Source organism: Lepisosteus oculatus, chromosome 17 (genome assembly GCF_040954835.1).
Source record: "Lepisosteus oculatus isolate fLepOcu1 chromosome 17, fLepOcu1.hap2, whole genome shotgun sequence".
Lineage (NCBI taxonomy): Eukaryota > Metazoa > Chordata > Actinopteri > Semionotiformes > Lepisosteidae > Lepisosteus > Lepisosteus oculatus.
In genome coordinates this window covers 6,424,846-6,439,853 of record NC_090712.1, presented here as the reverse complement: position 1 = coordinate 6,439,853, position 15,008 = coordinate 6,424,846, and the positions used below count along the sequence as shown (strand labels likewise).

Here is a 15,008-nt window from a genome sequence, read left to right as displayed (position 1 = left end):
ACAAGAAGCTGTTGAGCCTTGAGAGAAAAGCAGCAGAAAGGAGGGACAAAGCATTTGCCTTTTCCACCACGAGTCCCAACTACAGTCCCGGGAGAGATCCGCATAACAACTTGCCTCCTCTTCCTCGCTGCTCCCATCATCCTCTTGCTCCTCCTCCTCCTCCTCCTGCTCCTCACCACTGGAGCTCTCCTCCTTCAGCTCCGTCCTCCAGCTAGCCGGGACCACCCCGCGGCGCAGGAACTCGAGCGCCCCGTCCAGCGCTGAGAAACAGAGGCCACAGGTCTCTCGTGAGCGTCACAGGAGCATTGGAAGACCAGAAGGCTACGGCACCAGGAGCCGACCAATCACACAGACAGGGGCTCTTGACACAGAGCAGCTGGGAATCTGGCCTATCTTCAGTGCTAGGACCAGCACTAGGATTACAATTATTTTTATCAATTGTAAAATTACATGTAACATAACACAGTCCTTAGCTGATACAGACTGTCAGATCAAGTCTATTCAGACGTGTCGTGATAAAAGAGGAGTAACCAGAGCTGTGGTTTCAAATCCCAGCACTGGACACTGCTGCTATACCCTCCAGCAAAGCGCTTTGCTTAAAAGGCTCTAGTTAACATCCTGCTGTATGAACACATTTCCACCACGTCATTGTATACGAGAACCTCAACTGATTTACCTGGCAGAACACAGAAAAAACAGAATATAGCCCACTGTTCTCACTTAAACATCTGGTTATGCAGACAAGCAGAGGCAAAATCTTGGTGGCTTGCAACTCTATATCTTAGCCTCTAAACTGAAGGTGTTTTTTTTTTTTAAACAGAAAAAACAACTCCCTCAGGCCAGCTCTGCGTTTCTTTAAAAGGATTCCAAGTGAGGTAAAACAATTTTGGCGCCAAGCTGTGATGAAACAAACCCACACCATGCAGCAACGCAAAGAAACAGGACAGTCAGAGATTATCAATGCTCCACAAATGTCCTTCTTTTAAAAAAGTTTCCTCAATGCTGTTTTGCCTGAGAGGGCAGACGTTTCTTGTAGCTATAACAGAGCTTTAAATGGCCTGATAAAATACTTCTCCACTACAAAAAAGTGACAAATCTTACATTTGTATTCCTGATCGCCATTTTTTTTCTTCCAGTTCTACAGTTTTATTACTCATTTTATTGTTCAAAATACATTCCCAATGTAAGAAAAGTCCAAAGCGACTGTGCTGCAACACATTTACAAATTGGTCCAACTCCAGAGAAACCATGGGCCAAAACGGCTCCTCCTTTTCCCCATACAAAACCTGCAAGCATTTTCCATTACAGCTTTTGAAGAAGATGGGAGGCATGTGTTTCTACCATGTCATCATCTGTGGCTCCTTATGGTGGCGAAACAGTGCAGTTAGAACAAGAAATTAAAAGGGAAACAACTTGAAAATGCAGCGCTAATGGCTAAAGGGATTCCTGGAAACAACACAATGGCAATAAACATTCAGAATCTTAGCAGGGGGTCATAAAACATGAAACGAAGTAACGGAAGGTTTTTTTCACCCCCCAATGGATCCCCACGATTTCTTAGGCGTGCATTTGGCGTCACTAAAACAGGGGAATTCTTAAAGAGAAGACGAAAACACAGCTTGCTAAAAAGCAAAAATAAGTCACTCCTGGTCTATAAAATCTCTCCCCCTATATTCTATTTTTATCCTCCCCCCATCTTAACCTTTGAAGTAATAAATCTTTTTGAGATGAGGAAATATGGTTATAACAGTACAGAAGCCAATTAAAACACTGCAGATAATCTCTTATCCTCAATTCACCCCGCCCCCCCCCCAAGAGGGCAGGGAAGCCCTGGAGTTCGATAAAAAGACTTCCAGCTTCTTCCAGCTGAACTGGAAAGGTCAGAGCTGCCCCAGGAACAACGGCTCGCCTCCGTTCAGCGAGGCAGCAGCCGGAATTCCGATTATTACTCAAAACAAATCCAGTCTTACCTGGCTTCATCCCTGCCTCTGGTTTTGGGGCCGATTCACAGTTCATTTCTCGGACATCCTTCCGTAAAACAACATGGCTGCAAGAAACGCACAGAGCTAGCGATCAGCACTCGAACCCCACTGAAGGCCTGCAGCACAGCTTCCCTGTATGCGCAGTGAAGGCCAGCTTGACTTGCACACGAGATACCGAGATTGCGCTTCAACTGCCTCTGGGATTAAATCGTTAGTAGAAGTTTTAGAACAAAACTGGGTTTGAACACTCTTTTGCTCTTCCCAGTCGCTACTAAGAAAACAAATTGGGCTTGTAAGTATTTTGCAAGTATTTTGTGCACATCAAACTCCACTTCCCACATTTTTTTTAAAAGTTTGGCCCAGAATGTGTTTTGTTTTTTTGCTCGTTTCTCTGCAGCACAGATACAAAATCAGTTGGATTAATTCATTCAAGTGATAGAGTGACAATTTCCACAGAGAAGATGTACAACAAATTAAGTAAGATACAGTAGCAGGATAAACAGACTAGCTGACAAGCATCTTTACTTACTGTAATAAAAAAATCATCATCACCTGGGAACTTTGAGCAACAGTACCATGCATTGTGCACTAAATGCAGTGAAGTGCATAACATCATGCAGGTTTTCATTTCTAAAACCATTCCAAATATGTTCTAACCACACACATTAAGAATATCACAGGATATGTTATTCATATTGTAATGACACATCTTAGTCAGCTCTGACTAAAATAGAGAGCTCTGTCAATTTAACTAATCCTCGGGACACTTGCAATGGAACACCTCCAGCTCTGCTATTTTAGCCATTTAATCATACCATGGATTAATCAATCTGAGCAATTAACTGCCGAAAACGTAGACAACTCAAAGAAACTGGAACTTTACGGACGATACAGCCACAAGGTTTAATCTGGAATTAAAGCTAAACTCATTAAACCCTCCTTGTATCACCAAATTATTTTTAGAGCTACAGAACAGATTAACACGAATTTCAATCCGTGACAGCGGTGGGGGAGGAATCCTGCCTACAGGCCAGCGAGGAGCCATTCTGGCTCCAGAGGGGCAGCTCATTACAGAACACACGGACTGTGACACTGCACTTCAGGGGAAGAACACCGCCAGGAGAACATCTCCACGGGGGTGGAGGGTTGATTTATTTTGCAACACCTGCGGGATTCCCCTCCCAGCGCCCCCCATTCAGAATGTGCGGGGAGGGAAACTGCACTTCCTGTGGCACCAGGAATTTTAATCCTCACGACATCCCAGGTGGACCTGTACTGCTAATTAAGTGCCCCCCCCCACGTGGACAATTAAAGGCACCGCGGCTTCAACGTTTCACAAGGTCCCTTCTCTCGGCCGTCCCCTCTCCAGCCGAGCGGAGGTACAAACACAGGCCCAGCGTGGAGCTGGGCTTCAGACACACCTCTCTGTGTTCTAGACTGTTGTCATGTTAACAAGAAAGTCACTGTGGCCCACCCCCCGTTCAGCCAGCAGAGGAGACTGATGAACAGAGAATACGAGTCCCCCCCCCCCACCCCCGCAAGTCTCAGCCGGCAAGAAGGTGGGAAAAAAAAAACTGCTATTTAACCTGCCTCCTGTCATGGAGGAAGGGCCTGGGAAAACCAAGAGGTGGTGCTACGTTAATCGCAGGCATGAGAACACGCCAGGATACGTGGCTCAAGCTGTGGAAAGAGCTCAATAAGCACTGCAAGCAGGAGCAGGGGTCCTGTGCCAGGTTGCGTAGGCCGGTGTTGTTCGGTCTTGTTTGAGGTGCTCAGGTCAGGGTGCAACACGTAAGGCTTCTTTGAATACGCCCGTCTTCTCCGCTGCGACACCGACCACAGTGGGGCGCGACAAAACAAGCCCTTGCTGTTCATTTCAAGACACCGCAGTAGGCAAAACGGTGGCGTGCATCACTGCTGTAACCTGACCTATGACCAGGGACATGAATCTTTGGTATTCATCGCCTCACCAGCTGAACTGAGAAGCACAGCAACCTTTCTAAAACTCATTTCGGATGTTTTACTGGCATAGCGGTTCAACCGCTTCCATTTTTTTTTCTCCCTCGACAGTCATCCCATTTCTCACAGTCTTTCCCGATTCTGAAATTTCCCAGCTCTGCCCAACGTAACACATTACGTAAAGGCCTGCCAGCGCACTTCTGGGGCACGTAAAAGAAAAAACAAACTCACAATTTGCCGTCCTTGAAGGACCGAACAAGAATGGTGTCCTTTTTCATCACAACCTCGTCATTGCAGTCCGGGGAGATGACCTTTTTCCAAAAAAACAAAACACAAGAAAGAAAAACAAGACATGATCAGTTAAAAAAAAAACTTTTTGGAGGGTGAGAAAGAAAGCTTTTCCAGAATGCGAATGAAGGAGCTAGTGAGTTCCCATATCCCTCATAACACAGAAACAACACATCAACAACACCGCAAAACAAACAGGAGAGCAAGACTGAGGCACTACATAGACATGGCTCCCTTTATTTGGTCAGATTAGCAAACATGGCATAAAAATGACACTGGAATCCATCTAATCAACATGTGCTTTAAAAGTAATACCCACATCTGGGTCACCACACAGCACTTTAGAATAACAGGAATCCCTAAGGACTGTGTAATAGGTGCAAAATATCTTGAGAAGCTTGATTGTTTTGAAAAAAGAAAAATCCATATGGGGATTTATCCTGGTAGTGCACATATATTAACTCCAAACCCATGTTACTGTCAAACTAAACAAAGCACTGTTGTAATCTTAGCTTCTATCTTTGACTTCATTACTGATCTCTGTTCCGCTTCTTCATTCTTTATCCTGCCCTACCAAGCACGGGTAGAACAAGCCCAAGTCCTTGAGAACGCAGCAGCAGAAAGCTTACGGGCAGTATAAAGAGGGGAAAATGCCCTAACTGCTTTGGAACTTCCCGGACTTTAACTGGCAAGACAAGGAAATACAGGCTTGCCTGATTCTATGCGGACTACAGCCCTCCCCAGCTCTGCAGAAGACCTGTGGTCAGAGCTCACTGCAGACCTCCTTTCTAACACAAACTCTACTGTAAAAAGACACAAATACTGCTCCAGCCAGACGACAAACGTAACAGATTAGGGCTCAGCAAAATGACCATAAAGACAGACCAGTGCCGGGTACCAGGAGGCCTTCTTCTTCTCCGCTGCGGCGCACTCCACGCAAACCACTTTCCCCAGGAGCTCATCGCCGACGCGGCCGTCTCCCTCCTCTTCCTCACTGGAAGATGAGGTCTCCTCCTCCTCCGGGCTGCAACACAAAGTCACTTGTAAGGGGAAAAAAATAAGTTGTGTGCCATGAACCATAATATCTACTTGCAGAGCAACATTTGATTTACCAATGCCTCCATTCAATTCCTGGGATAAGTATTAGTCCTCAGTGGCTATTCCTCTCTCCTGTGATGCTATGTTGCCTAAAAAAAAAACATCCCCATGTTCTCCTACATTTACGTACCCTTGAAAACAGCTGACTGAATTCTCTTCTCTACAAGTGAGGATAAAGGATGAGAGAGGCACAGGGACTCAGCACTGCAATTCCTAAGGCCTCTTATCTTTGTCTTCACCCATTGCAATCCATTAGACACATCCCCGGCTCTCATTTTTCATTAAACGAGAGGATAATGCCGAATTGGAAACTCCTCTGGGCATGACCACACTGATTTCATTTTTATTTGATACAGAACACGACTTGCAGCCCTTTTCAATTAAAACGAGGCTGAGCTCTCTTGCACGCTGGCAGAGCACGCTCTGTTCAGCGCAGTATCACGAAGTGACGAGCTGTGCCGTTTCAGCTCCTCTCCCTATAGATCCATTTGTGTTTCACCCTGCTTTACACACACATTAAGACCACAAAAGAACAAAAAAAAGCCTCCAACACTCCCTAAATGAACTTGCCTGAACAAAGCTTCTGCAAACAATGATTAAACAATTTCCCACAAACTCCTCTACGGGTGATAAAAAGACTGCTGTGATGAAACAAGACAAGTTTCCCTTTCCCATTGCCAGGGTTACGTACAAAAAGCATTCTCAGCCAGGTTCATTTTCACTACAGATTCAAAAAAACGAACATCTGGCTCCTTTTTTGACATCTGAAGATAAAATGTCAAAATCTGGGACAGAAACACGGCCAATATCAAATCCTCTGCAAGCAGCGACTTTAAAGATCCATCTCCTGGCAGGAAAAAAGAAATGGAAATATCCCTAAAATATTACGCAGATGCAACATACACTCCATCTACATGTCTTCGATCTTCATCAACTGAGCATGATTAAGTTTGAAATACCAACACAAAGCCACTTTAATTTGCAACAGGTGCGCTACAGTGATTGAATAAGATATTTCTCCTGTTTCCTGCAGACTTATTAGTGAAAACCATTTTTTGCTTTTTTAAAAAATTAAATTTGCCCATTTTGTCACTTATACCCACTTGACTGAATAGAAAATTGTGTGCAACATCTCAAACCCCCATACACAAAGGGGGGCAGGGGGGTGTGGTCTCCTCTGACCCACCCACTTCCAAGCCACTCCCCACTTATGATGTCACTGACAACGCAGCCCTGCTCTGGCAAACACCTGGCAGTGTTTCACAGAGAGGCCTGGGGTGGCTGCTAGACTATTCTCTGCACCCCTCAGCTGTGACACAGCGTTCCCAGCATGACGCAGACTCGAGCCGAGATCACAGAGCTCAACCTGTGCTTGGTCAAGACCCTTGACTGGTGAAGGCACCCAGGAGGCCTCCATTTTATTATTTTAATCATAAAGTACAGCTGTTTACAGAGAGCTGGCTGAGTGTTATGCTGAGCAATAGCAGTTGATGTTAGAAGACAAACACTGATTTTAACATGAAGGTTGTGTGACACAGATTTATGCTTTCAGAGAGCAGCTAGTTTTTCACCCTACCGCTGAAAGTATGCGCCAAATAGTCATGACTAATCAACACTAAAAAAGCCTATATGGTAATATCTGCTTCCTCCGAGACTCAGGAAATCCAGCACTGAGTCTGTGTATTCAAGCCCTGAGGCCTTCACAGTTCACGACCCAAGAGATCTACACTCCCAATTCCTGGAGCACAGAATCCCGTTTTTAACGCTGCATGAGCTCAGAATGGCCTAACTGAATAAAATATCAGTTTAATTGGCCTAATTACAACCAGTAACTAGCTTCCAGGCCTTACGCTGTAGATATTGCATTACCTATTAAGCCTGCAGGGCTGTATCCCCCTCCAGACTAGAAACATCACCGCCATCCAGCCATTTAGACACACAAGTTTTTCCCCAGCTTCGAACGCAAAAGTGCTCTTATTTGAGCAATCGTGTCAAGCGTGGAACAATGTGCTGGCCACTTCAAGCGGGATTGGGATTTAATTCATTCACTCGCCAAGGGAAAGCGGCAATGTTGGCCTCTGTGGTGTAAAAACTGGAGAGAGGCTTTCGGTGATGTCACCACTGTGCCTCACAGTGTTGCATCTCTGTGGTTCTTCTTGGGGCTGCTGGAGCAGCAGACACCAGGCTAGCTTGACTGCTGCTTGTGATTTAACACAGCCTCCCAGGCTCATACAGCGAGCCATGTGACCGGACTGAGCCTGCACCCTCATTTGGGCACTGTAGTAGATTTATCACTGTCAGCATCCTCGCAATTCACGGAACCAATAAAAAGAGAAATACAAGTCAAAAGAGGCCATTCTGAAGCTTAACAATGCCCTTATTAGAGCTAATCAAAAAATACGGATCGGGAGTCCACATCACAATTTAAGACACAGAAGATTCATGCCATGAGTTACAAAGCTTTCCAGATTTTCCAATTATTTTAATTTTCATTCAACGAGGCCATCGCTGGAAATCAATCATAAAATGGCACAACAAAACTTTTTGTTTTTTAAAAATAAAGAAACATCAAAGTGTGACACAGACCATGTTGGGGAAGTTGAAATGCCAGAATCATTTGAAACTAGACTCCCCCTCTGTGAAAGGATTGCTTCCGTACAAAGGACGAAAGAATGACATTACTTTCCAAGAAAGTTTGCTCATGTTCTGAAAGGAGCTGGCATTGCGCCCTCTAATGATCCATGAAGCTACAGTGAGACTCTCGGTGAAAAACATGAAGCTCAGCAGGCAGTGGGAGAGAGGGGTCAGCTAGTACTCACACATGGTTGGATCTTCTTCCCCGGTTGCTCTTCTTCCCGATGACTGGGGTTCCGAAGTGTTCAGGGTTGGTGAGGGGAAGCTGGTCCAGAGTCTGCAATACACACAGCCGACAACCTGCGTCACTCCCAAGAGACTGCAGAACAGCTTCCATCTCAAGAGAACTTGTACTCCTTACATCCAGGCACCTAATACTCTGAGCGGCCTCTCTCTGAAAGGCACCGCTGAGGTTTCGCGAGACTCTTCCAGGTCTGCTGCTTGGGTTAGAGTGAAGAGCATGCTACAGAGCTTTCACCCACAGACGGCAGCCGAACACAACCGGATCACTGTTCAGAACACGGAACACTCCGATTCGTCAAAAGCAACACTCGCATTTTTAGATCAAGGCATCCAACGATAAACGAATTTACTTAACAAAAAAACAGCTTTGCTATAGTGTGCAAAGAAAAGGAAAAAGGTCCTGCTTCTGCATTTGTAACAAGGCCATGTTCAAAACGGCCTTTCCCATCCCACACAACTCCAATAACCGTGTTTAAGCACACGTGAGCTGTAAATGAAGAGACATGGCACCAGCTGTCTCTGAACATCTCAAATTAATGGAAGACTGGGGTAGCTTTCCTGAGTGTGTGGATGCTGGTATTGGAACAAAGATGGGGACAGCTGAATTGGCAATTTAATCTCACGGTTTTCTTAATCTTTACAGATGCTACAACAGCTTTCTTAATATGAACTTCAAGTAAAATATGAAAAGGTTTCAGAGGTAAAACTTTATTTTCAGATATTAACTTATATTTAAGTACTGTACACCAGCTGTTTCTGAAAGTTTCTTTGGGGGAGGGGAGGTAAACAAGGGGTGCTACCTCTGACATAAGAAACAGAAAAAGTGGCCCCTGGTCCTCTCTGCACAAATTTGGAGATAGTATTATTTTTTTCTGAAGACTATGAAACCACGTAAGCTGCCAAGTAAACAATGGATTAGTCATATACAGCATCTGGACAGTAAACTGTGACCTCTTTCTTTGTATTCATATTCCACTTCACATTCCTTTTATAAGCAACAAAACGTCATTGTACTGGATTCACTGCTAGACGGTTCCGCATGTACAGGCCAGAGCTTCAATAAGTTGGAATGTGGTTATTTTGGTCCACTGTGCTGCAGCCTGTGCCTGAGGGTGTCCCAACTTACTTCCATGCAAGCAGCTGTCTGAGACAACACACTTTACTTTCTAAAAATAACAGCAGTCCAACACAACAAGAGTTGAGTTTATTTACAGTTTATAGCTGGATAGCATGTGAAGATCCATCCTTTCACTCTTTTTCTAACTGCTTCATCCAAAGCAGGGTCGCAGGGGAGCCTCTCCTGGCAAACGCCAGGCTCAAGACAGGATACACCCCGAGCAGGACGCTGGTCAATCCGGGCGCACACAGAGATGCAAACACGCACATGCTCACACCAGGCTACGAGTACGGCTCTGTACTGTGGGAGGACACCAGAGCACCCAAAGGGAACCCACACAAACGCATACAAACTCCACACAGACAGCAGCCCAGGAATTGAACCCGGAGCCCCAGTACTGCGAGGCAGCAATGCTCAACTCGGCACCTCCAGGCCACCTGTGTGTGAATCTAAACAACAAAATTTCCCATCTGTGGGATCCGTTCAAACGGAAAAGGTACAATGAACTGAAGCTCTTGGCTCAGCCAAGAAGCTTCCTGATCAAAACAGAGCCCCGCAGAAGGCTGTGTCGTCTCTTCTCGAGCAGGCCTTGCGTTTCTAAAGAGCAGGCGGGGGAAGGCGAGGGTAAAAAAAAAAAAGAAGCGGGCAGCGGCTACTCACCTCGCTCTCTGCGAAGTGGCGCTCTCCTTTCAGGCAGAGCGAGGAGCGCCTAAGGGTCTTTTCATCACCGTCATCAAACACTGCGGGAAACACAGGCACAGTCAGAGTCCTGCACTCCAGGCCCCTCGTTTGCAAAATAGGGTTTTTGTTTTTACACACTGCCTTTGTCTTGCAATAAAAGAACGTTTTCTTGTATGTTATACCAAATCACTTAACCTTCAAAGTGGCTCAAAATCCCCCTTAAGGGTCACTTCCAATTTCTTCTCAACCTCACAAAACAGACAATTTATCCTGTTTACATATTTAAACTAAAGCAGAGTAGGAAGCTCATTTAATGAGCTAGTTGAGGTTTTCTTTTCTTACACGTTAAGCCATAAACCCACTGAAGCTTAATCTGTATTATTAGTGGGATGATCGCACTTACCAACAGTGTACCAGCTGGCATCTGTTAATTTGTTAATGATGGCTTCCTGATATGTCCCATCTTGGGTTTTCACCTCCACAGTAGCCCCTACCTAAGGCACCATCATAACCAAAAATAAATTATATGATAAAAGAATTACACTGAAAGTTACTTGCATTAATATGTGGCTTCCACGCCAAAGAATATCACAGCCTTCTTCCTTAAAAAAAAAAGCGACTCAAAGTGACCAACTGACCTAAGAAGCAGAAAACTAGGCAACTATTTTACTTTACTAGAGCTTTTTTTCCCCGAGACCATGGAAGCTAAGCAAGGCTAGGCTTGGTCAGTACTGGGAAGAGAAACTTCCAACGAAAGCCAGGCTGCGGTTGTAAGTGGTGCTGGTGGACCTGTAGGTGGCGCTCTTTGCCCTAGACCAGACTCTGACCCAACACAGTGAAAGGAGACACTGGAAATGAAGCTGTCATTCAGATGAGATTATGAACCAATATCCTAACGACTTGGCCATTGAAGATCCCATGGCACAGAGGAGGGATGTTAATCTCAGTGGCCTGGCTAAATTTAACTGTTATAAAATCTGGTCTTCATCCATTTCCCTCTCAATTTAATTGATCAAGAAATTGCTCACTTCACCTCTTCTGCTCATAGTGGGACATTAAGCTCAGAATGGCAGCTGGCGGGATATCACACTTCACGGTGCACAAAACAGTTCCCATCCCATGAGTTAAGCACTTTAGGGATAAAAGCCGCTATATAAATGTAAACCATGAATAAATCATAATTTTTTAACAGAATCAGTGGGCTCCATGGTCAGCCAGTCACTTTGATTGTCCCTATGTGAATATCAGAGGGAGGCATAACATGGAACCAAACCAGCCAGGCACTAACTAACTGGGTCAAAGCCCATGCTCCCTGATTTAGCAGCTATGACACACACCTGGTCATGTCAGCCACAGTAGCAAGCAGTGCTGTGAGCGAACATTTCAATTCAACAGAGTCCAGTACCGAAAGCATAAGACAAAGCCAACAGGCCGGAACAGCACCAGAGCAGTCAAACATAAATGGAAAAAGGTAAGCACAAATCAACTCGATCTCCCTGCAGTTTTGTTTTTAATCAAAGGCCACGAGCGGAGAAAAAGGCCTCCTCACCTTTAAAGGCCCTCTGATGTGTTCGTCCTGCACTTCTGCTGTTGACGCCTCTTGTTTAAAGGTCACCTGGGAACACAGGAATTCAGGCGAATCAGTAACCAGAGCAAATATCCTCCAAAAGGCCAGAATTCATTGATTACCCACATCACAAGGCAGGGCCTTCAGAAGAGGCTGCTTGAAAAGAGAAGGGAGAAAAAGCTCAAATCAGAACAAATTAATTTGATTGCTCAAATTAAGTTCATGGTTTGTGCTAGGACCTGTCTTCTCTGCACACTTTCTCTTGCCATCTGCTGCCCTGGAGGCTAGAGTACTTCACTAGCTTTAACCACTGCACATTCAGAATAGAGAGGAAGAAATGAAGACTAATGACCTGCGTTCGTGATGAAAGGAAAAGCTGAAATTTGAATGCAGGTAATGTGACTGCCCCTTCAATGTGGTAGATCATTGAAATGCAATTCCCATCATTACACTACATCTCACTGCTTTCATAATCTGCCTTCGTTCGACGCACTTATGAGCTCTTCAAGTGAAGGATAATGTGCATGAATGATAACATCAATTCAATCCAGCACAGAGCTGCTAAGATAAGATATCAAGCACACCACTGACTGCAATGTTGTGTATGTACTTGGAAAAGAATCAACAGGTTTAATAATAAAAGCGCTAGCTACCAACAATCTTAAAGAGTATGCAATCAATACATAAACACCTTCATTTTAAGATCAGAAAGAACAGGGAATAAATCAACACACCTAATAATGAGGACATGAGTGTTTTGGAAGTGAAGGTTTATAACATTAAGAGGAATTTCTACTTCCAGAACATTAACTGTCAACCTCTAAAGCACTGCAGTCCTGGACGTGGGGGGGGCTGGTGTATTTACAGGTTCTCAGCCCAGCTGGGCTCTTCATCAGCTCAACAGGATGAGCGTCCCCAGTTTAACAGCTCCCCCCAGCTCTCCAGGCACGGGTGCTTTACGGAGACATGGAACACCTCTGGACTCGCAGACCCTCCAGGACCAGGAACAGGGACCCTTCTTTTAAAACTTTTACATCTTGCTAGGGAGGGACCTTTGGCCTTTTCTTATTTCCTCTCCAGCTGATGCTCTATTTCCAAAGTGGGAAAATGAAAGGCACCCGAAATGGCTCCAATCTCTGAAATCAATACAGAAGCGAAACCGCTCTGAAACCTAAACGTTTGCTACCAACTCGCCAGGTTGTCAATTTCATCAGACGTTAAGGTCAGCCGGGCGGGCAATGCAGCGTGGTACAAGTCACGCGGCAGGAATGTGGATTAACGTCCCAGACATCTTGCTCTCCAACCATCCCTCTCGGATGGAAAGGGCTGCACTGTGAGGCAGCGGAAGAAAGATACAATACTGCCTCCGCACAAAGCTTTTGTTGTTGTTTTTTGTGCATGAGAAAATCCTTAATAAAAGGTTTTAATTTGAGTTTCACCCTATAAGATGTGGGCAGGGCATGCTGTAGTGCTCTTCAGCATGAAACTCTCTCTCCTGCCACGAGGAGCATCAGACCTTGCTGCTGGAGATCGCAGCGGCCGATCCACGTGGGGAAACCTCCCGCTGCTTGTCCCTTTTGTCACTGTGGTCAGTACACAGGGCACACTGCAGTGTGAGGGGAAGCACACCATGTTGCTTTTGTGAGCTGGGAGAGGGACAGCACATTCTCCAGCAAGCTGCAGGGTCACAGCTCTCGACTGATCTCTCCCTGACATTGCTGAAGAGAACAGATTCTGAATGAAAAACACTAAATATAACAGTCGTCACAGTAAAGACCCTTTGAAGCGGAGTGTACTGATTCATCATTATGAACTAAATGAGATAATGCGCAAAGGAACCATTGAGGTTTTTACTGCAGAGGCTACCTGCTGTGTTTTTCTATCTACTCAGCTAAACACACCCCTCTGTGTGGCAATTAGGATGATCTGCACAGAGGCACAACTACAATATTTACAAGGCTGGTAAAATATTTGTAGCATCTCAGGGAACAAAATAGGTGAAAATTGATAAGATCATTCAAGCAAACATTTACAGAGTTGCATTCCAACCTCAATACACATCCTAATACAGCCAACAGAATACTGAGCTCTTCTGGAAGCAGAGGATATTAAGCCTTATAGAAAAACCAACCGCATGTCAGCTTCAAGCCACCTTACACAATCACTGAGGTTTCTAACAATCTCCTACAATGGGGAGGGGGGAAAACGTTCACCAGAAGCCGTGCGAAACACAAAGATAAATTCTGATAAAATACCTGTCTGTACTGCTATACTCCAGCAATAGGAGAAAATTTACCAGTTAATGAGTCTATCAGATCTTACATTATGGGGAAAAAAATGTCAAATGGAAATGCGTCTGCAAAGCTGCAAATTCATTACAAGCTGTTAAGTAGATAAAGAACCTAAGGCTGTGAACCACACATTAGTAAAAGCATATCTAATGTCATTTTAGGACGGATAGAATGGTGTGTGAATTAAAGACTGTCCTCTGATAAATACAACACGCTCCCTTTAGCGGTAAGCTCATCTGCTGGGAATCCTCCTGAACACAAACCACAAGGAAAGACACCACTCGGGTCATCGGCACAGGGCTGCTGCTGCGCTGGCACACGTATAGTAGGTCTCGCTGATCCGTGGCAGGGCACCGGGAACACAGATGAACGGCCAGGGAGGGTTAGAAAGCAACACTACCTGACAGCAGACCAGCAGTTTACCTGTCTGGAGATGGAATGGAATGGGAAGACCTACATTTATTCCACCAGATCCATTTTCAAAACCGCTTCTCCATATTTAGGGTCAAGCAACAGGCTCAGCAGCATCCCCCCCCGGACGGGACGCCAGTCCACTGCACTGACACAAATGTGCCCTCCAATTTACATTTCCTGTTTCTGGCAATTCATGTTTCTGCAAAAACCTGTCCAGGTCCTTAAAACCAAACGAGTAACCACTCTTCTTGCAAACAAAGACTTGATGATGATGATGATGATGATGATGAAGTGCCTTTCCAAATCCTAGGATGCTGTGCATAGTGATGGAGAACGACTAACACGTACAGTACAAAGTAAAAGGTAATGGACAGAATGTACGCCAATCAGACACAGGCCGCAGTAAAAAGGTGAGTTGTGAGTTTACATTTTTGATGCTGACAGATATCACTTAAAAGTAAAAAAAAACTCATGTGGTGTTAATCTCAAGATCTGCTGTTTCAACTACAGTTCACATTTTTTCCCCCCAATGATGATCATTAGGTGTCATTAACACTATATATATATATCAGCATTTCTAACAAATGTGACTAGTGACCATCACTTACAAGGCAAAGCATGCTTTTGATGATGAATTCACCCTTTACTCTGCGCCCTATCTTTGCGAAGAAGAAAAACTCTGTCTGGGCACAAATCTGGGTAAGTGGAGAGAGGAACAAAGAAACTAAGCATTA

The 15,008-nt window shown here is 44.9% G+C and overlaps 1 protein-coding gene across 2 annotated transcripts in view; it reads right to left on the bottom strand.

The window, feature by feature from the left end:
• Positions 1–15,008, bottom strand: part of arid4b (AT-rich interaction domain 4B) — a 51,819-nt gene that overhangs the window by 15,596 nt on the left and 21,215 nt on the right. For both annotated transcript variants that reach the window (XM_015362808.2, XM_015362809.2), the window contains exons 4-11: positions 11,552–11,617; positions 10,406–10,496; positions 9,982–10,061; positions 8,147–8,238; positions 5,115–5,253; positions 4,173–4,252; positions 1,971–2,047; positions 115–260 (exon numbers count right to left, since the gene is read on the bottom strand). In XM_015362808.2, coding sequence (XP_015218294.2) covers positions 115–260; positions 1,971–2,047; positions 4,173–4,252; positions 5,115–5,253; positions 8,147–8,238; positions 9,982–10,061; positions 10,406–10,496; positions 11,552–11,617 — 771 coding nt within the window. The remainder of the gene's footprint in view (positions 1–114; positions 261–1,970; positions 2,048–4,172; positions 4,253–5,114; positions 5,254–8,146; positions 8,239–9,981; positions 10,062–10,405; positions 10,497–11,551; positions 11,618–15,008) is intronic.